Source organism: Heptranchias perlo, chromosome 13, assembly GCF_035084215.1.
Source record: "Heptranchias perlo isolate sHepPer1 chromosome 13, sHepPer1.hap1, whole genome shotgun sequence".
NCBI classification, from domain to species: Eukaryota; Metazoa; Chordata; class Chondrichthyes; order Hexanchiformes; family Hexanchidae; genus Heptranchias; species Heptranchias perlo.
The window spans coordinates 12,223,780-12,244,613 of record NC_090337.1 but is presented as its reverse complement, the minus strand read 5'-3'; the positions used below and the strand labels follow the sequence as shown (position 1 = coordinate 12,244,613).

General features: G+C 44.0%; 1 protein-coding gene across 5 annotated transcripts in view; it reads right to left on the bottom strand.

The window, feature by feature from the left end:
• LOC137331281 (glutamate-rich protein 6-like) overlaps positions 1-20,834 on the bottom strand; it is a 43,711-nt gene that overhangs the window by 6,985 nt on the left and 15,892 nt on the right. For 2 of the 5 annotated variants that reach the window (XR_010965416.1, XM_067994983.1), the window contains exons 5-14: positions 19,429-19,532; positions 16,636-16,773; positions 14,234-14,311; positions 10,017-10,073; positions 8,891-8,956; positions 5,638-5,730; positions 4,258-4,418; positions 2,269-2,336; positions 1,466-1,602; positions 732-817 (exon numbers count right to left, since the gene is read on the bottom strand). Coding sequence is in view for 3 of the 5 variants with exons in the window: in XM_067994983.1 (XP_067851084.1) it covers positions 732-817; positions 1,466-1,602; positions 2,269-2,336; positions 4,258-4,418; positions 5,638-5,730; positions 8,891-8,956; positions 10,017-10,073; positions 14,234-14,311; positions 16,636-16,773; positions 19,429-19,532 (988 nt within the window). In the remaining 2 variants the exon portion in view is untranslated. Of the gene's footprint in view, positions 1-598; positions 875-1,465; positions 1,603-2,268; positions 2,337-4,257; positions 4,419-5,637; positions 5,731-8,890; positions 8,957-10,016; positions 10,074-14,233; positions 14,312-16,635; positions 16,774-19,428; positions 19,533-20,834 lie in introns of those variants that run through there. The other 3 variants (XR_010965417.1, XM_067994984.1, XM_067994985.1) reach the window with 3 other exon arrangements.

The window sequence follows — 20,834 nt, the reverse complement described above, 5'->3', positions numbered from 1 at the left end:
TATCCGGCGCGGTGTTTATCCGGCGCGGTGTTTATCCGGCGCGGTGTTTATCCGGCGCGGTGTTTATCCGGCGCGGTGTTTATCCGGCGCGGTGTTTATCCGGCGCGGTGTTTATCCGGCGCGGTGTTTATCCGGCGCGGTGTTTATCCGGCGCGGTGTTTATCCGGCGCGGTGTTTATCCGGCGCGGTGTTTATCCGGCGCGGTGTTTATCCGGCGCGGTGTTTATCCGGCGCGGTGTTTATCCGGCGCGGTGTTTATCCGGCGCGGTGTTTATCCGGCGCGGTGTTTATCCGGCGCGGTGTTTATCCGGCGCGGTGTTTATCCGGCGCGGTGTTTATCCGGCGCGGTGTTTATCCGGCGCGGTGTTAAACAGAGGCGGTGTTAAACAGAGGCGGTGTTAATCGGGCGCGGTGTAAAACAGGCGCGGTGTAAAACAGGCTGTCGATTTGCTCTGAGCCTGTTTCTCGCTACTGGTATGGACCATTTTCACCCCCAGTGTCCTCAGGGAGGAGGGGAGAAATATCTGTTTAAAATAAACAAGTTAACAACTGCATCAATATAGTGCACAAAGAATTTTTTTCTAAGTTTTTATCTTACCAGGGCACTGCCTGAGGAAATTAAATATGAATGTGTCAGATCAGGTGGAGGGGACTATTGTACATCTATGTTCCTAATGAAGTGCAGCCCGCATCCAATAACATTCAAGTTCAGCACTTTGCACAAAGGATACAATATCTGAGCTGTTCTGTCTGGAAATGTCGTAAGAAACTTGTTCCCGTTCCTGTAGTACTTCACCAGGAAAGAGGACTGAAGATCCTTTACAAAAGGGTTAACATGAAACAATGGTGAAAGTTTTCATTCTATACAGTCGCCCTGAAATTACACAGAGGGATAGTGACGTATGAGCGCTCCACGGGCTCGTCTGAAATGCATCTCCTGCTATTCCGGTGAAGGTGTTAACCCATTTATTTTGAAGAGTTTAACGCTCCACTAAATTTGGCAGGGGGAGGAATTTCAGACAAGCACGATAAGCGTTTGCAGGTTAGCATTTCACAGCATAATTTCAGGCCCCATGTCACATAGTAATGAACTTCAGGCAGAAGACCATCCTGCCAGTCTTATTGTCCCCTATCTTTCCTGTGAGACATTTCTAAATCATTTACAACATTTAATAACCATCAAACCCTTCAGTTGCAGGAAGTTGTCATTTTCAATTTTTGAAACCTTGAACCCGTCCCTGGCAATTTGTTCCACGTTACCCTCAATCCTTTCACTAAAGAAATTCTATATGACTTGCCTATTTACTTGAGTTTTCCTGGTCTTTACTCTACGCTGGCTTTGGAAATGCATGTGTGATGGAATTATAGAACTGCTTCATTGTCTTGAAAACTTCTATCAAGTCTCTCCTTAGTCTCAATAAACATATTAACATATTAAAGTTGAAAAAAACGTATCTACACATACCTTGTGCCAACTGAATGTATCACCCCCTAGTTCTGTAAAAATATTATCCCATTCATCATCTTTCAATTCTGGATCTTTTAAAGTTACAAAATCCAACGAAGTTGATAACTGAAAAGTAATTGTAGTGAGTTTTCTTGCTGCTTGATTTAAGATGGTGGAGGGGAGGGGAGAAACAGAAAGAGATAAGAAATTTGACATTTAGAGACCATTCAGAGTTGCCAACGTTTGAAGTACACAACATGCAATTAACTCATTTCTACTCCCAACAGTCAAAGATCATTATTCTACAGGAGTGATCCCATAATCTGGCACTCCCAGTGAGAAGCAGCCCTCACGGGAAGTGCAACTTGGGTGTACAGCTCATGATTTCCATGGGTGGAAAATTGTGGGCTGCACGCTCATGACCCCCTGAGATTCCCTCCCTGCGAGTCACTGTTCCCATTGGAAGCACCAAATTGTGGAAGCGCCATCTTATAAGGCAAATTCAGCGAGGTTGCGCTCCTGGAGTGTTATATTCCTAACTTCAGCTCCCATTCCCAAGTAACGAGGTTCGGTTCCAGGAGCGCATGTGGCTCTAGGAATGTGCCCATATATTGCCGGTTCTACTGAAAATGGTCCTCAATATCCTGGGACTCCCAGGAGTCCCATTTACACTGCAGTGTGGATTCAGCAGCAACCGATAAACGACTGGGCTGTTTAGCTCATCGGAGGCACAAAGTAAAAAAAAATACAAACAAAATGAAACATTTGAACCGCACGAGGAATAGTAAAATGAAAATCGGAACCACACAAAGCAAACTTACCGCCAGTAAATCTGCTTTGACCTTCTTTTGTTGATTTGAGATATTTTTCCAGTGCTCTGTCACGTAACCTAGCAAAGGAAAACAAAAGCTTATGTGCCTTGAAGAGCGAACTGGTGCTTTCAAAGCTGTGCTGAGCAAGGGAAACATTGGCTTTGAAACTTGTCCTCACTGTGTAGATGAACTAAACATAGAAGCAGTGTTTTTTTGCAAAGTAGCATTATTTTTAGAAGCTTGAATTACTCTAAGTTACGTAACAAAAAGATACAAAGCCACATTAGCTAATTTGGGTATCAATGAAATTGATAAAAGTTTTTTGGAGGCAAAACATTTGCTACTTGAGCAGATATTAGTAACATCTTAATATTACAAATCTTGTGTCTGCACGTACTTCCTGTTTAAACCTCACTTCCAGTTATCGCGTTTTTGCATCAACGTTTCCACATTCCACATTTATAACGGAAACGGCCAATGTAAACTTGTCACGCTGTAATTATACCTCCCACGGGTGGTGGCGCTGTAGCGCCACAGTTTTGCATCTCCCAGGTCCTCAGCCTCTACTCCAGAGAAACTTCTATGCTCCAAACAACTTTACATCTCTGCTTCCCAAATTGCTGTAAGCTTTATTATTTAACGATAAGTAATAATATAAAATCAAAGTATTGTACAAAACTAAGGACAGAATGTATGACATTAAAATGGGGACTGAAGGTCAGAAGTGGGGATGTTCGCTAATGATTGCACAGTCTTCAGTTCCATTCATAACCTCTCAGATAATGAAGCAGTCCGTGCCCGCATGCAGCAAGACCTGGACAACATCCAGGCTTGAGCTGATAAATGGCAAGTAACATTCGCGCCAGACAAGTGCCAGGCAATGATCATCTCCAACAAGAGAGGGTCTAACCACCTTCCCATGACATTCAACGGCATTACCATCGCCGAATCTCCCACCATCAACATCCTGGGGGTCATCATTGATCAGAAACTAAACTGGATCAGCCACATAAATACTATGGCTACAAGAGTAGATCAAAGGCTGCGGGGACTGACTCACCTCCTGACTCCCCAAAGCCTTTCCACCATCTACAAGGCACAAGTCAGGAGTGTGATGGAATACGCTCCACTTGCCTGGATGAATGCAGCTCCAACAACACTCAAGAAGCTTGACACCATCCAGGACAAAGCAGCCCGCTTGATTGGCACCCCATCCACCACCCTAAACATTCACTCCCTTCACCACTGGCGCACTGTGGCTGCAGTGTGTACCATCCACAGGATGCACTGCAGCAACTCACCAAGGCTTCTTTGACAGCACCTCCCAAACCCGCGACCTCTCCAACTTAGAAGGACAAGAGCAGCAGGCACATGAGAGCATCACCACCTGCACATTCCCCTCCAAGTCACAAACCATCCTGACTCGGAAATATATCGCCGTTCCTTCGTTGTCGCTGGGTCAAGATCCTGGAACTCCCTTCCTAACAGCACTGTGGGAGAACCTTCAACACATGGACTGCAGCGGTTCAAGAAGGCGGCTCACCACCACCACCTCAAGGGCAATTAGGGATGGGCAATAAATGCTGGCCTCGCCAGCGATGCCCACATCCCATGAACGAATAAAAAAAAAATTACGTCTGCACACTCTGATCCAATTATTCCCCTGCCCTCTAACCCCTGCCTCACCTGTAGACTACATTAGTTCCTGAATCACTGTGTGCAAAACCACGGGAGATCGACTAGTCTTCATATATAAAAGTAAAAAAAAGACGGGTACGTGACCCTTTTGAGCAAATTCATTGGCCAATTGTAGCCATTCTAGTCGTGTCACTTTCTAGCAATCTAATTGGCTGCAGCCAATCATGTGATCAGCTGGATTATTCTGTGTTTTAATGACAGGGTGTTATACCAATGCTAATAAAGGACACAGCTCCAAGCTGAGCTGCAAGTAGTTTGTACCCAAAGCTAAATTGAAACAAAACAGAAACAGCAAATTACTTCATTGCTGCTCTCTCCTTGGCTTGTTCCCTTTCGAGTAAACTGCTATACGGAAGATGAGGTGCGATGTCGATTATTTCCAAACCAGATTTCAATCTTATGAGCTCTTCTTCTCTCATGAGGAACTCAAACAAGTCCTGATACTGCTTACAGCAAAAGAGCTGCAAAAAAAAAAATCACACCCCATTAAAAGCTTCACCACGTATTAGATATAGTGTTGTATTTACAAAAAAAACTCACAAATCCAAGCTGTCACATTATTCTGTAACACATTGTCAGGCTGGAGTGGCAGGACCGTGATTTCATTCGCATGGGTTCCGCATGGTAATTTCTAGCTCGGAGCCATATCATGAAAGGGCAAGCACTCGGTGATAGGCAGGATTTCCCCAACAGGGCAAACAGGAAATTGGACATGAATTTAGATTTGAGGTTAGGATCAGATCAGCCATGATCTTGTTGAATGGCGGAGCAGGCTCAAAGGGCCGATTGGCCAACTCCTGCTCCTATTTCTTATGTTCTTATTAAACCTCAGAGAGTGAGTCACCCATGAAAACTTCCATGTTTCTCCTGTGGGTCAGCTCAAGACTGGTACTGGCAGATACCTTGATAAGGCTACCTGCTTGTTCTGAAACTCAGTTGAATGGGTTAAGCGCTTCACAGAGGCAAGAAGAAAATTGGATGCTGAGCTGAAGAAGGATGGAGAGATTGGGGGGGATGTGGGGAATTGACCAAAAGCTTGGTCAAGGAGGTGGATTTTACGGAGGGCTTTAAAGGAGGAGAGAGTGGTGGAGCGGTGGGGGGGTTTAGGGAGGGAATTCCGGCGAATGGAAACTAAGGGTGGGGCAAAAGCAGGGAAGGAGATGCATAAGAGCTGGAGCCAGAGGAATGGAGGGTTTGGGAGAGCTGTAGGGCAAGGGATGGTTACAGAGCTAGGGAAAGGCAAGATTCAAATACAAAGCTGAGAATGACCAGGAGCCAATGTAGGCCAGTGAGGATGGTGGTGTTGGGTGAGCGGACCTGGCGAGGGATAGGATATGGGCATCTGAATTTCAGATGAGTTGAAATTTATAGAGGTGGAAAATGGGAGGCCAGCAAGCTGAAGTTTATGGAGGTGGAGAACAGTAGGCGGCCAGGAGAGCATTGAAGGAGTCAATTTTGGAGGTGACAACGGCAAGTACAAGGGTCAGTTCACCTGCCGGCACTCGCTGTATAGGCTCACGTACGGAGAATGGCTATTTGGGTTCAATGTTGGAGGGCTGCCAGGGTCCATGATATATTACACCTGAATGATTGCAGTCAGCAGAGTAAAAATCGGCGGTCTGGGGGAAATAAATAAAAAAGGGGGGGGAGAGGGAAGACCATAAGACCAATTGTACTCACCGTTTCAGGTGTTTCTATACTCAGTTGTTTGGGTGTAGGTAAGGGCTTTAAGTTTTTACCACAAAATTGACACAAATCAAATCCGATTGATACCTACAGAATAAATCACAGTAGTAAATCATGATTCTTAGACAGAGTATTGAATTCCGTAACAAGCTGAAACACATGCAGCACAGTAAGGATAATGCAGTGCATTGGAACTCTGCCGGTCTGTACTGCAGAGTGCTAGGAACCTGGATCGTAGAATCATGGATCACAGGAGGCCATTTGGCCCATCGTGCCTTTGCCGGCTCTTTGAAAGAGCTATCCAATTAGTTCCACTCCCATGCTTTTTCCCCAAAGCCCTGCAATTTTTTTCTTTTCAAGTATTTATCCAATTCCCTTTTGAAAGTTACTATTGAATCTGCTTCCACCTCCCTTTCAGGCAGAGCATTCCAGATCATAACAATTCGCTGCATAAAAAAACATTCTCTTCAACTTTTTCCTGGTTCGTTTGCCAATTATCTTAGATCTGTGTCCTCTGGTTACCAACCCTCCTTCCATTGAAAACAGTTTCTCCTTTTTCACTCTAAATAAATAAGGCTGTAGCATTCATGGGAGGAACTCCTGTTTTATTTGGAGGGAGATACTGATCATAGACCAGGCCGCCGACAGGGAGAGAGGGGGAAAAGTTGGAGATTGAGTCACTCTGGACCGTCCTCTGAAAACTGCTGGTTACAGACCAGTATTGAGTAGGTCAGCTACGCATTGTTCCTTCAGTCAAGGAATATGCAGCATGGAAGAACCTACAAAGGGAGAAGGAAAGTCAAACAAAGTTATAAATGGTTATTCAGCATCCTCATTGAAGATAGGACCATTAAAGGTAGAAGTAGAGATCACAAGATAGACAAGCCTAAGGACGGCCAATCAACACATCCCAGCTCATCCATGCAGGGAGACCTTACCACCCACCCATTGCAGCATCCAACTGTTTCTTATGGTGCATTTAGACTGGGACCAGTAGATGAAGCATCAGTTCCAGCTTGAAATGCCATTTTACCTGGGCAGGTGGGAGCTTTGTGCGTGCAGGCTTGCAGGCATGTGCGGAGTTCACTTCCCAATCATTAAAATGTTAACTGGTTAGAGAGTGGGGTTGGAGAGAAGTTATAAGTAGCACTCAGGAAGTCTAGGACATGTCTTAAGCACTTTTTGCACAGGTGCGACAGCTAACTGGAGTTACACTCCATTGGCTCAATGGGTAGCAGTCTTGCCTCTGAGTTAGAAGGTTGTGGGTGTGAGTCCCACTCCAGAGACTTGATCACACATTCTAGGCTGACACTCCAGTGCAGTATTGAGGGAGTGCTGCACTGTTGGAGAAGAGCAGGGGAGTTCTACCTGGTGTCCTGGCTGATATTTATCCCTCAACCAAAACCTAAAAACTAATGATCTGGTCATTATCACATTGCTGTTTGTGGGGCCTTGCTGTGTGCAAATTGGCTGCCCCGTTTCCTACATTACAACAGTGACTACACTTTAAAAGTACTTCACTGGGTGTAAAGCGCTTGGGGACGTCCTGAGGTAGTGAAAGGCGCTATATAAATGCAAGTTTTTCTTTAAGCATTGAGTTCAATGGAAAAGAAATCGGGCGGGGTGTAAAATGGGCCGCCGATTCGCTATCGCCTGTTTTGTGCTCCCGCTCGAGACCGATTTCACCTCCCCCCCACCCCGAGAGTCTACCTCCACCGGGGGCCCCTCCTCTGCTTCAAAATGATGCTAAAGTTGCAGGCCAAATGCAACCTAAAATGATTCCCATGAATGATACTTTACCTGGAAGTCCAATCTATTTGTTGATCACTCAAAAATAATTTCCTGACGTCAGTCCTAAACTTGCCTTTTGCTGGCTTGAACCTGTGCAACTTGTCCCATTGTCACGGTTACCTTTTCTACACCCGTGTCCAATCTGATGAGTAAACGCTCAATGGTCTCTGAGCTGCTGGAACATTGAAAATATGATGCCACGGGAAGCAGTTGATCAAAAATGAATTACGCAGGTTGTAAGTTTAGATAGTTGCCCCTTGGGGTTTAACTTTATTACTTTTGAAACAACTTTTGTGCCGAACTTTCCCTTAAGAAATCAGATAAGTTGCAAAATAAATTGAAGATATCTTTAACGTCTATCCCTCTAAAAGTTTGGTTTGGTACTCTCTTATAACTTAGAAAATTTTGAATAGACCTTTAAGGGACCTGTGGCAGAAGCAGGGCACAAACTATAAAGTTATATCTTTTCATATGAAATTTCTAACGAGGCCAAGTATTGTGAATTTCAAATGAAATTCTATCAGCTGTCTCTTAAAAGGATTTTTTTTTTGTGCTTTGTTTCAAGGACTTGTCTGTGAGCAACACACAGCGCTGTCTGAAGTTAGCTATGAGTTTCAGAGGAGAGCTACCTGCCTCCGTTTAGAGTATTGCCTGCAGGTAGCACCTCACTAGGTCAAGATTGTTTGGTGAATACCTCAGATAATGTCACTGCAAGAGGAGAGAGAGTTGCTATCTGGAATGGCCGACCCATTAAGGGATACTCTACCTTGATGGGAAGGTAGCTGATGGAGGTGTCAGCTGTGGCTTAGTGGTAGGACTCTTGCCTCTGAGTTAAAAGGCTGTGGGTTCAACTCCCACTCCAGAGACTTGAGCACAAAATCTTGGCTGACATTCCAGACCAGTACTGAGAGAGTGCTGCACTGTCGGAGGTGCCGTCTTTTGGATGAGACGTTAAACCAAAGGCCCGTCTGCCCTCTCAGGTGGATGGGAAAGATTCCACAGCACTATTTCGAAGAAAGGAGCAGGAGAGTTCTCCCCAGTATCCTGGCCAATATTTATCCCTCTACCAACATCACTAAAAAAAACAGATTATCTGGTCATTAACACATTGCTGTTTGTGGAACCTTGCTGCGTGCAAATTGGCTGCCGGGTTTCATACATTACAAGTGACTACATTTCAAAAAAGTACTTCATTGGCTGTAAAGTGCTTTGGGATGAAAGCATCTTGAAAGATGCTATATAAATGCAAGTTCTTCTTCATCAAGATTAACACGTGTGACATGAAATGTTTGCCTTTGGTCTGAGATTTTGAAAGCTTGCACACACAGTTATATTTGAAGTCAGCTCTCCCTGTTTTTAAATCATTTAGTTTACACAAAGTATTTTGATAACCGGTCCTGCTACTACTGGATGTGGGAAATTGCACTGTGCCTCGACCTAGGGAACCTGTACTTACCACAGTTTCTCTAAACTGCGTCCACTTGTGCTCGCCGTTACGTTTCGTAAGATTTTGTGGCTTATCCTAGGGAAGGAAGGTGGTCTTGTTAGTGATGATGGAAGTGTACCTTAAACAAAACTCTTCCCCACTGAGTTTTCCATTGTTATTTTCTTCGCTGAGGAGAAATCAGGAAGCACTTTTTTCACCCAAGGGCAATGGAAATCTGAAAAATCCCCCCCCCCACAAAAGACTGTGGATGCTGGGGGTCAATTGAAATTTTCAAGACTGAGATTGATAGATTTTTGTTAGTTAAGGCTGTCAAGGGATATGGAGCAAAGGCGGGTCATTGGAGTTGAGGTAAAGATCAGCCATGAACTAATTGAATGGCGGGACAGGCTTGAGGGGTTGAATGGCCCACTCCTGTTCCAAACTAAAATTGAAGAAGAGGACATTTGGGACCTATAGGTCTGATAAAAATAAAAAAGAGAAACAGAGAAAATATGGAAGGAGGTAAGAGATAATGGAAGCAAAGAGGAAGGATGAGGAAAGAATCTCCAAAAATATTAAAAAGAACAGTAAAGTATTCTACAAATGTATCAGTAAAAAGAGAACTATTAAATATGAGAGGGGAGAATAGTAATTTAGTAGAGGATAAACAGGAATCAGCAGGGATACTTAATAAGCACTTCACTTCAGTAATTACAAAAAAGAAGGATATTTGGAGAGGACGTAAGCCAAAATTGGATAAAGTGAGATGAAAGATATTATAAGAAATAAAAGGAAAGTATGAGAGAATTTAATTAAGCCTAAGGAGAACAAAGTGCTGGGACCAAGCATTCTGAGGGAAATTAGGCAAGAATTAGTGGAGGTCCTAGGAATTATATTTCAGGGTTCTATGTGGGAGGACTGGAGAGTGGCCAATGTAACGCCCATTCCCAAAAAGAGATACTGTTCACCACCCTTTCTATATTCCTCGTAATTTTCTTTAGTATTATTGGACCTGGTTTAATCACTTTAGTTTCAGTTTAGTTTTAATCTCCCTATTTGATACAATTGGGGTTTTAATAAGAAGCGCTGGCAATAGCTGACTGTGAGGCAGTTTCACGTTGTGCTCTGTGGCTTCTTCATCAGGCCCTGTACTCACCGCTGACTCTCCTTTCTGGCTGAACTGTTTCGCAGTGCCGGCAAGTTCTTTTTGTGCCTGATTGTAAGACAAGAAGAAGCTTTTGTTAGTACAATAGAAATGAACTTTTTGCATTTGTTTGCAAAAACAAATGCCCTCTGGCCTTGTTCCCTTCCTCCACCTTTGACTGACACAGAATGAGCAGGTTGACAACAGCAACTTGGATGCAGCCACTAGGAGGCGAGTTAGAGAAGCTTGGGGCTAACTTAGTTTCCCTCATACTCTGTGGAGAAGCATGTTGCCTGTGACCACACTTCACTTTGACAGTCGGGCTGAGACTGGGAACTGACCTTGTGGGGAAATAATGCACTTGAACCGAATTCAAACACTCTGGCGTGTGACAAAAATTTTTGGAACAACGCAATGTGATATCCAGTCACTATTATAATCATTTTTATTTTCTCCACTTTCTTGGGGGTGGCAGGTGAGTTACATTGAGTCTACAGCACAGAAACAGGCCGAATCCAACAGCTCCAAGCCGGTGTTTATGCTCCACGCGAGCCTCCTCCCTCCCTACTTCATCTACCCCCATCAGCATATCCTTCTATTCCTTTCTCCTTCGTGTGCTTATCTAGCTTCCCCTTAAATGCATCTATGCTATTTGCCTCAACTACTCTGTTCCGCGTTTTTGTCATTTTTTGGGTAAAGAAGTTTCTCCTGAATTCCCTATCGCATTTATTAGTGACTATTTGAGAGTTAGACGGTGTGAAACGGGCTCAATGTTGCGAGGGATGTTAGTGCTGGAAAGTGGAACACTCTTCCACATTCTCCATCCTGCACCTGGAACAAAACCTCTAACACCGCTCTCAGCATTAGAGTCCCCGTCAGTGCATCAGCCTAACATTTTGACTTCCCACACCAGCCGGCCCTGTGTGAGACTGAAAACTGATGTGAAAGGCTGAGTGAAAGGGATGTCTCGTAAGCTGCGTGTAGCTCTTCTCTGGTTGAAGTGTGGCTCTCGGAATTTTTTTGTTCGGCTGTCCTGACCACGCACTCAGTCCCAGTATGAAAGGTGCAGGATAACAATGGACTCGATAAGCCAAAGCAGGCAGCCTTCCTTTCATTCTGACCTGATTAACCTGACTTGACTTTTGTTTTTTTTAAAAAAAAATTTCCTTTATCCATTTTCCCTAATATCACCCTTTCCCCCATTTTCCCCTATATTCCCCCCACCACCAACAAGATTAGCAGCTTGATAGAGTCGGTGAGTGGTCTGATGCCAGGCCTCTGCCAAATCTGTAAGCAGTCACCAGGGGGCGCAAGTGAGCAGCTTGAAGGAAAACACCTTGGGGGGCAATTTTTAACCTAACCCGCCCGTCAGGAAGCCACGGGATCGGTTGGAGCACTGGCTTCACACCCCGCCCAATATCGCTCTCTGTTGACTTCAATAGAGAGTAAAGTCAGACGGGGTGCAAAACTGGCGCTCCACCCGATCCTGTCAGTTTCCCAACGGGCAGATTAGGTTAAAATTACCCACAAGCTTGTTTCTGCTTATACCTCCCTTTGACTGAGATGAGGATCTCACCCTGTAAGGAAATGGTAAGCATGAACCCAGTTCAAACACTCTGCACAGTTGCATAATATACAGAACAATGCACACGTCACTCAGTGGCATTTTAATCACTTAATTCTGGGGGTGGGGGAGAGCAGGGGGCTTGGTATCATTGCGATAGGATTGTCACTACTGGAGAATGGAACACTTTTCCATCCATTCTTAACAATAAACCTCCTCTACCCAAACAACAGAAGAAGATCCCTTATTAGGCAATGTGATATTTCCATTTCCCACTCCAGCCTTCTTGTCTCCTTTCTCTGAACTGGACTAAACATCCTGTCATGAAATGTGAGGGCTGCTGTCACTCTCAAATACCTTGGCAAACACACAGATTTAAAACTTCAAAGTGGGAAGCCTTAAGAATTCCATCCCTAGTTAGTGGGATAAATGTTTTTAATATCCATTCCTGACTGGGAGTGATGTTAGCTGCTAGTGAGATATGTTGGTGCTGAGAAATACTGGTACTTAGATATGCTGGTATTGAGATATACTGGTATTGAGATATACTGGTACTGAGATATACTGGTATTGAGATATACTGGTACTGAGATATACTGGTACTGAAATGAATTGGTACTGAGATGAGCTGATAGTGAGATGAGCAAATAGTGAGATGAACCGGTAGTGAGATGAACCGGTAGTGAGATGAACCGGTAATGAGATGAACCGGTCGTGAGATGAACTGGTAGTGAGATGAACTGGTAGTGAGATGAGCTGGTAGTGAGATGAGCTGGTACTGAGATGAACTGGTAGTGAGATGAGTTGGTAGTGAGATGAGCTGGTAGTGAGATGAGTTGGTAATGAGATGAACCGGTAATGAGATGAACCGGTCGTGAGATGAGTTGGTAGTGAGATGAACCGGTAGTGAGATGAGTTGGTAATGAGATGAACCGGTCGTGAGATGAGTTGGTAGTGAGATGAACTGGTAGTGAGATGAGTTGGTAATGAGATGAACCGGTCGTGAGATGAGTTGGTAGTGAGATGAACTGGTAGTGAGATGAACCGGTAATGAGATGAACCGGTAGTGAGATGAACCGGTAATGAGATGAACCGGTCGTGAGATGAGTTGGTAGTGAGATGAACTGGTAGTGAGATGAACCGGTAATGAGATGAACCGGTAGTGAGATGAACCGGTAGTGAGATGAACCGGTCGTGAGATGAGTTGGTAGTGAGATGAGCTGGTAGTGAGATGAACCGGTAATGAGATGAACCGGTAATGAGATGAACCGGTCGTGAGATGAGTTGGGAGTGAGATGAGTTGGGAGTGAGATGAACCGGTAGTGAGATGAACCGGTAGTGAGATGAGTTGGTAGTGAGATGAACCGGTAGTGAGATGAGTTGGTAATGAGATGAACTGGTAGTGAGATGAGTTGGTAATGAGATGAACTGGTAGTGAGATGAACCGGTAGTGAGATGAGTTGGGAGTGAGATGAACTGGTAATGAGATGAACCGGTCGTGAGATGAGTTGGTAGTGAGATGAACTGGTAGTGATATGAACCGGTAATGAGATGAACCGGTAGTGAGATGAACCGGTCGTGAGATGAGTTGGTAGTGAGATGAGCTGGTAGTGAGATGAACCGGTAATGAGATGAACCGGTAATGAGATGAACCGGTAATGAGATGAGTTGGGAGTGAGATGAACCGGTAGTGAGATGAGTTGGTAATGAGATGAACTAGTAGTGAGATGAGTTGGTAATGAGATGAACTGGTAGTGAGATGAACCGGTAGTGAGATGAACCGGTCGTGAGATGAGTTGGTAGTGAGATGAACTGGTAGTGAGATGAACCGGTAATGAGATGAACCGGTAGTGAGATGAACCGGTCGTGAGATGAGTTGGTAGTGAGATGAGCTGGTAGTGAGATGAACCGGTAATGAGATGAACCGGTAGTGAGATGAACCGGTCGTGAGATGAGTTGGTAGTGAGATGAGCTGGTAGTGAGATGAACCGGTAATGAGATGAACCGGTAGTGAGATGAACCGGTAATGAGATGAACCAGTAATGAGATGAACCGGTCGTGAGATGAGTTGGTAGTGAGATGAGTTGGGAGTGAGATGAACCGGTAGTGAGATGAACCGGTAGTGAGATGAACTGGTAGTGAGATGAGTTGGGAGTGAGATGAACCGGTAGTGAGATGAGTTGGTAATGAGATGAACTGGTAGTGAGATGAGTTGGTAATGAGATGAACTGGTAGTGAGATGAACCGGTAGTGAGATGAGTTGGGAGTGAGATGAACCGGTAGTGAGATGAGTTGGTAATGAGATGAACTGGTAGTGAGATGAACTGGTCGTGAGATGAGTTGGGAGTGAGATGAACCGGTAGTGAAATGAACCGGTAGTGAGATGAGTTGGGAGTGAGATATGTTGGTAATGAGATGAACCGGTAGTGAGATGAACCGGTAGTGAGATGAGTTGGGAGTGAGATATGTTGGTAGTGAGATGAACCGGTAGTGAGATGAACCGGTAGTGAGACGAACCGGTAGTGAGATGAGTTGGTAGTGAAATAGGTAGGTACTCAGATGAATTAGTAATAAGAGAAGCTGGTGCTGAGATGAGCAGGTACTGAGATGACCTGGTAGTGAAACAGTTACATTCAGTTTTAGCATCAGGGGCCACCGTACTTACTGCTCTGTTCCTGGTCCATTGCCAGTATTCCTTAACGTCATGAAGATCCTTAATATTTTGTAACCAGACATCCTTTACCTAATTTTAAGATATGGACATGATGTTATTAACAATTTAAATAAACACTTTTTTTAAATTTGCCAGTTCCCCCCTCCAACATGTTATTTTCTCCCCTTCTTTACTTTAGTGCAGTATTCCTGTACTCAGTGATTTACTCCTAGTTCTCTATCCAGTTGATAGGAGGTGCACAATCCAAAAATGAGCTCAGTATCTTACTTGTCGACTTTCCCTTGGGCAAGTGCCGAACCTTGACTGGTGCCTCATTTGACAGCCATGGGAGAAAAGTGGGTCGATGAGCCAGTGTTCAATAACTGCACTGGGTGATTCAGCGACCCTAGTGAGGAGCCATCCTTGCAGAGAGTGCAGTTTGGAGAACTGGGACCACAGCGTTGCTCCAGGTATGGGAGCGCGGGGTCATCGAATCACCCGTCACGCGTGGTACGAAGCAATTTGAAAAGCTGTGCTGTGCCATCCACATGGTAAAAAACATTTTCACCAGGAATTTCCTCGGGAGAGGGCATTGTCTCGATTGGCCGCCGTAACTCCAGTGGAAGATCGGCGGAATCACTGGATAGATGCAGGAACGGGGTTTGTGCCGATCTTCTGTCAAAGGCACGGTGGCCAATCGGGAGAACCCCCTACCCCAGGGAATTCCCAGCGTTTGTGTTCTGAATGTTGCTGCATGGATCGCTACATCCAGGCTAACCCTGCGAAACAAACTTCAGATGAGCTTACAGACCTTGCAACAAGCACCTGCATTTCACTGCCTTCACCAAAAATAAAACACAGCTCATTCCTATACCCAAAATAAGCCAACAAATTCTAGGTATGTTTATTGATAGGCACTGTTTCGGAATTAATACTTAACAAGCTCATACCGTAATACAGCCATTAACCTGAAGACGGAAATTTAGTGTGAGTGAATCTTGCACTAAAACAGTGCTGATTGGAAAATACACCATATGTGTTACATTTCACTTGGATGTACAATACAGCCTTAGAGAGGTACAGCTCTGAGTTAAATGGCCACTTCATTGTGACACGCATCATTTTTTGTCACGGGAGACATGCTTTCCACCCCTCGTTTTTCCTCGTTTCGGTGTTTTATGAACTGACACTGGAAAAGTTGCAGCTAAATCAGTTCAGTCCCCAAATGTCAGATACCTCTGGTTCTATTGTAGTGGACTGTGCATCATATTCTACATACAGGTGCTGTATTCAGAACACTTTTTCCTCTGATTTTTTTCAATGTGCCAATTTACTCTACCATTTCTGATCATATTCTCTGAAATGGTGGGAGTAATAATACATATTGTAAATGGCTTTGAAACTCCTTTGGTAGTTTTAAGACAGCTGCTGTGTATCGAGGGAAGCAAGCCACCCCCTAGGAGTCACATACATTTTATTGACTGTGTGTGACATGCAATATGCACGCAATAAGCAGAAACTGGCAGTTTCACCTGCACGAGGAGGTGAGATGTTTTTGGAGCTTCATACTCACATCAATCATGCCCCATCAATGCCCGTGAATAGGACTTGTGAATATTTTGTTAACTGATACATCCTCTGCAAGAGGGTAGCAGTGCTTGATCTTTCCTGTCAACAACTACGGAGTCAGATGGCCAAGGTGGTGTAACAAAACAAGATCACTTGTTTATTAAATTTGCCCAGGGTTTTAGGGAGGGAGTGCCCAAATGGTATTGGAAGAAGCAGTTCTGCTTTTTGCCTGTTATATAATTACATTATAACAGGTGTCAGTCATGGTGCAGTGGTAGTACTCTCACCACTGGGTCAGGCGGTTGTAGGTTCATGTCTCACTCCAGAGACTTGAGCACATAATCTGGGCTGACACTTCAGTGCAGTACTGAGGGAGTGCTGCACTGTCGGAGGTACCATCTTTCAAATGAGACGTTAAACCAAGGCTCCTTCTGTCCTCTCAAGTGGATGTAATAGATCCCACAGCACTATTTTGATGAAGAGCAGTGGATTTCTGGCCGATATTTATCCTTCAACCAACACCACTAAAAAAGATTATCAGGTTAACTATCACATTGCTGTTTGTGGGACCTTGCTGTGTGCATGTTGGCTGCCATGTTTCTTACATTTCAACAGACACAACACTTCAAAAGAAAAGTACTTCATTGGATGTAAAGTGCTTTGGGACATCCTGAGATCATTAAAGGCACTATATAAATGCAAGTCTTTCTTTCTTTTACATATGAGATATTAATTTCTCATATTCCGTTCATTTGATATAGCCTTGAGTGCTAGGGAACATCCCAATCCCAACGTATAATTCAATGCAAAATGTATTGCTGGGATGATCATGAAAAAGAAAGTACCTTTGGAATCACAGCATTGTAGTTGGTTGGTTTCTCCCTGGACTCTTGTTTATATGCCAGAATAGTAGGTGGTCCAACACTGGGCAACGTGTAAAGGGTAGATCCAAACAGCGTCCCAGGTTTTATATCATCGATAAACTTAAATAGAAAGACAACAGTTACTATCAGGAAAAGCAAACAAAGAGACTACGAAGCAAATTAACGCCTGGTGTCTTTCCAATACGTAATAATAAGTAGTCATGACTTTTTGTCACTGTAAAACTTGAGTGACATCCTGTACTTGTTACTGTGGCTCTCTTGCCACCCTTCTTCTGCAACACACACTGTTATATTTTTGGGTATTATGCTAGATAGTCTACTTGGGTTGACCATCAGTGACGGCTCCAATCAATGTACCTCACATCCTCTACAATCAGGAGTATATCTCTACCTGGCAAATAACTAGTTAATGATAGCATGACCCATTGATCAAACAAGGAACCATTACTAATGTACATCACCGTACGGGACTATATCACATGTCACCATGTGATTCACCTCATCGTCAAAAGGTGGATTGAATATACACCTTACCAGACTAAAACTCAGGCTATTAACCAATAGACAATTTATTCAGTGTTGAACAGGTAAATGTACATGACTTCGATGTGAAACAGTATATGTTCCAGTAATTTATATACTTTGCTAACCTCCTCAATATATCAAAATAATAGACTCTTACCCTGAGCTACCTTTCAACATACATTGGCCCTTGAAAATGGATGTTCACTTCTTACATGGTGAACCACCACCACACAGTTTCTCTTCTGGCCACAGACTGTAGACAGACTTGTCTAAGTGCAGGTAGTCCAATATAATTGAAACCCCTGAGTTGTCCATCAACAAGGACTACAGCCAATCATTGCCCCTGCTCTGTTTTTTATAGGTCTCAGGTACAGCTGTCCAGGCTGGCCGGGTTCGTTGATTTGAACCCGATACCCTTGACCATGGTGGTGGTTTTGATTGACAGCTGTATCTGAGGCCTATAAAAACGGAGCAGGTTCAATGATTGGCTGTTTCAAGATCCTGCAAAGATACTTCAGACCAAAGACTTTAATGCACTCAACCACTTATAACCCTTCAAACAATGCTATTAAAAGATTTGCACAGGATACTAGCTCTTGGACTGGATTGCTAGTGTAATAATCCATTTGTCAACAGATCGATACCAATGACTTTACAATCAATCAATATTAGCATATTATCCTCCCTTTGTCTGAGAGAAACTAAGGGAGTAATTTTAACCAAACTTGCTGGGTGGGAATCCCGCGGGATCGGGCGGAATGCCGGTTTTACACCCGTCCAATATTGCTCTCCGTTGACTTCAGTGGAGAGCAAAATCGAGCGGGGTGTAAAACCGGCGTTGCACCCGATCCCGTCAATTTCCCGACGGGCGGGTTAGGTTAAAATTGTCCTCTAAGAGTCAGCCACACATTAATTGACTGTTGCCAACCAGAGCAAAACACATATTTTCCGTACCTTGCAGAAACAGCCCACAGAAACCATAATTAACCCTGTGTGTACTGTTACTAGTGATAAGGAATTCAACTCAGCAACATAATACAGACAAAAATACATTTTTGTCACTCACACACACCGTCCATACAAATCTACCAGTCACCTTCTGGTACCTTGCCCAAGTGTGAGGTTTGACAGTGGATATTGGCAGACTATTTGATCACAGGGACATCGTAGCCATGTCCAACCTTGTCCTCACCCAATGCCCAGAGATGCGCTCGCTGGAATTGTCGGATAATGATTAGGAATGTAAACCCTTCAAAGACTTTCTCCTCCTTATTCAGAGGCCGCTGAGGCTAACTGGAGCACCTCTTCCACTGCCCCAGCTGAGAACAGCTAATTCAACAGAGACCAGGGACCAAACCAAGGACCTTCCTGGTCGGTATGGCTGAGCCACTGAGGCTGTTTAAATTTAAGCAATTCATCATGGCTGTAGCTCTGGATAGAAAATCAGATCGCAGAGACTAATTAACGAGGTGGTGGCTTTATCAAAAAGCGTTTGACCGATGATGCAAAGTGAAAATCTCATTACAATGAAAGTGACCAGCAGTTGTTCCACTGTTTTTCCTTCTCCTTCACGTGGTTCTAAAGCATCTTTAAATACAAAATGATGAAGGGCCTTTCCTGTGTCATGGAACTGGGGATTCATGGGCAGATCTGAAGGGGTGTACAGCGTAGCATGTACTATGTTGCTATTTGAGGATAGATGGGTCATCCTGAAGAAAGGTCATAGAATGTGCAGCTGTAGTGTATCAGGGGACTGAGCTCATCTGAAGCGGTTCACAGAACATAAAATCTACGTTGTATTGAAAGATTGGTCAATTTGAGGGAGTTCATGACTTTTGCAGCCTGTATTTTGACAGGGAATTGAAGATTGAGGTAATGATCTGAAGGAGTGCACCATATGTGTTCCCTGCACTCTGCTGATGATTGATGTGTCAATTTGAAGGGGACAGTACATACAGCCTGCACTATATTTGAGGTTAGATATGCCGATCTGAAGGAGCGCAAAGCATGTGAAACCTGCATTTATACTGAGGATCGATGCATCCATCTGAAGGAGGGCATGTGCAATGTAGACTATATTGAAGTTAGATATGTCGATAAGCACAGTATGTGAAACCTGCATTATACCAAGAATAGATGCATTAGTCTGAAAGAGTGCATAGTATGTGCCATCTGCACTATATTAAGGATAAAAGGATCCACAATCCACAAGTCAGTCCCATTCCATACCTCAGTATGAACAATGAGGTCCTCAAGGCTCCCTTTTGAGGTAATGTCACTGACGTCATCTTCCAGTATTGAATCAATCTCTGCGAATGACTCGCTCCCTTTATCTGAAATCAATACAGAACAATAAGTGGTCCAACCTCTGTCTTCCAGGGAACGTTTTGCTCTCCAACCTGGGATGTGTTTTACTAGCATTTAACATCTTGAGTAACATATTTCAATAAGGCTGACCGGCGACACTTGAATCTTCAGTTAATCTGTGTATAAACCTAAAAATGGAAGTGTTTTTAAAATCTTTATGCGACAGCAGTAATCACCATTCGAACAAATCTGAGCAACGTTCCCTCCTGTTTATGCACCCAGTGAAGATTAATGAAGTGAAAGTGCCACATATAATGTGCACATCTGAACCACCGGTACAAATCTATTTAACACTATTTTGTTATTTGGAAAATGTGTCTGTGCTTTCGTTAGATGCTCACCAACAAAAACGTACCTGTTACAGTGCCAGTGGCACTAACCATTTGGGAAAATTGGGTGCAACTACCAGATGGGCTCTGGAAATTCAGGACCAAAAGCTCGTATTCCTGATTTTTTAAAATATAATTGTCATTTCAAAATGCCTCTCACGTTTCGGGATTTTTGATCATTCTTTTCTTCATGGAAAGGATTTTGGGATTGAGATGTGTTTAAGATGTCAGCCTCGGCTCAGTGGGTAGCACTCTCACCTCTAAGTCACAAGGTTGTAGGATCAAGCCCCACTCCAGAGACTTGAGCACAAAACCTAGGCTGACACCCCAGTACAATACTGAGTGAGTGCTGCACTGCCAGAGGTGCTGACTTAAGACATGGATAACACAATAAAATGAGCACTGCCTGCCTTCTCTGGTGGATATAAAAGATCTCATAACACTATTTGAAGATCGGCGATGAAGTTCTCCCCAGTGTCCTGGCCAATATTTATCCCTCAACCAACATCACAAAAATAGATTATCTGGCCATTTCTCACTGCTCTTTGTGGGACCTTGCTGTGCGCAAAATGGCTGCTACATTTCCCTACGTTACAACGATGACTACATTTCAAAATATAGACAGGCGTTTCTGCGGCCGCAACCGAGACTCCAGGATGGTGTGTTGCCTCCCTGGTGCAAGGATCAAGGATGTCTCGGAGCGGCTACAGAACATTTTGGAGGGGGAGGGCGAACAGCCAGCTGTCGTGGTGCACAGAGGCACCAACGATATAGGTAAAAAAGGGGATGAGGTCCTAAAAGCAGAATATAGGGAGTTAGGAGGTAAATTAAAAAATAGGACCTCAAAGGTAGTAATCTCAGGATTGCTGCCAGTGCCACGTGCTAGTCAGAGTAGAAATAGGAGGATATTTCAAATTAATACGTGGCTAGAGGAATGGT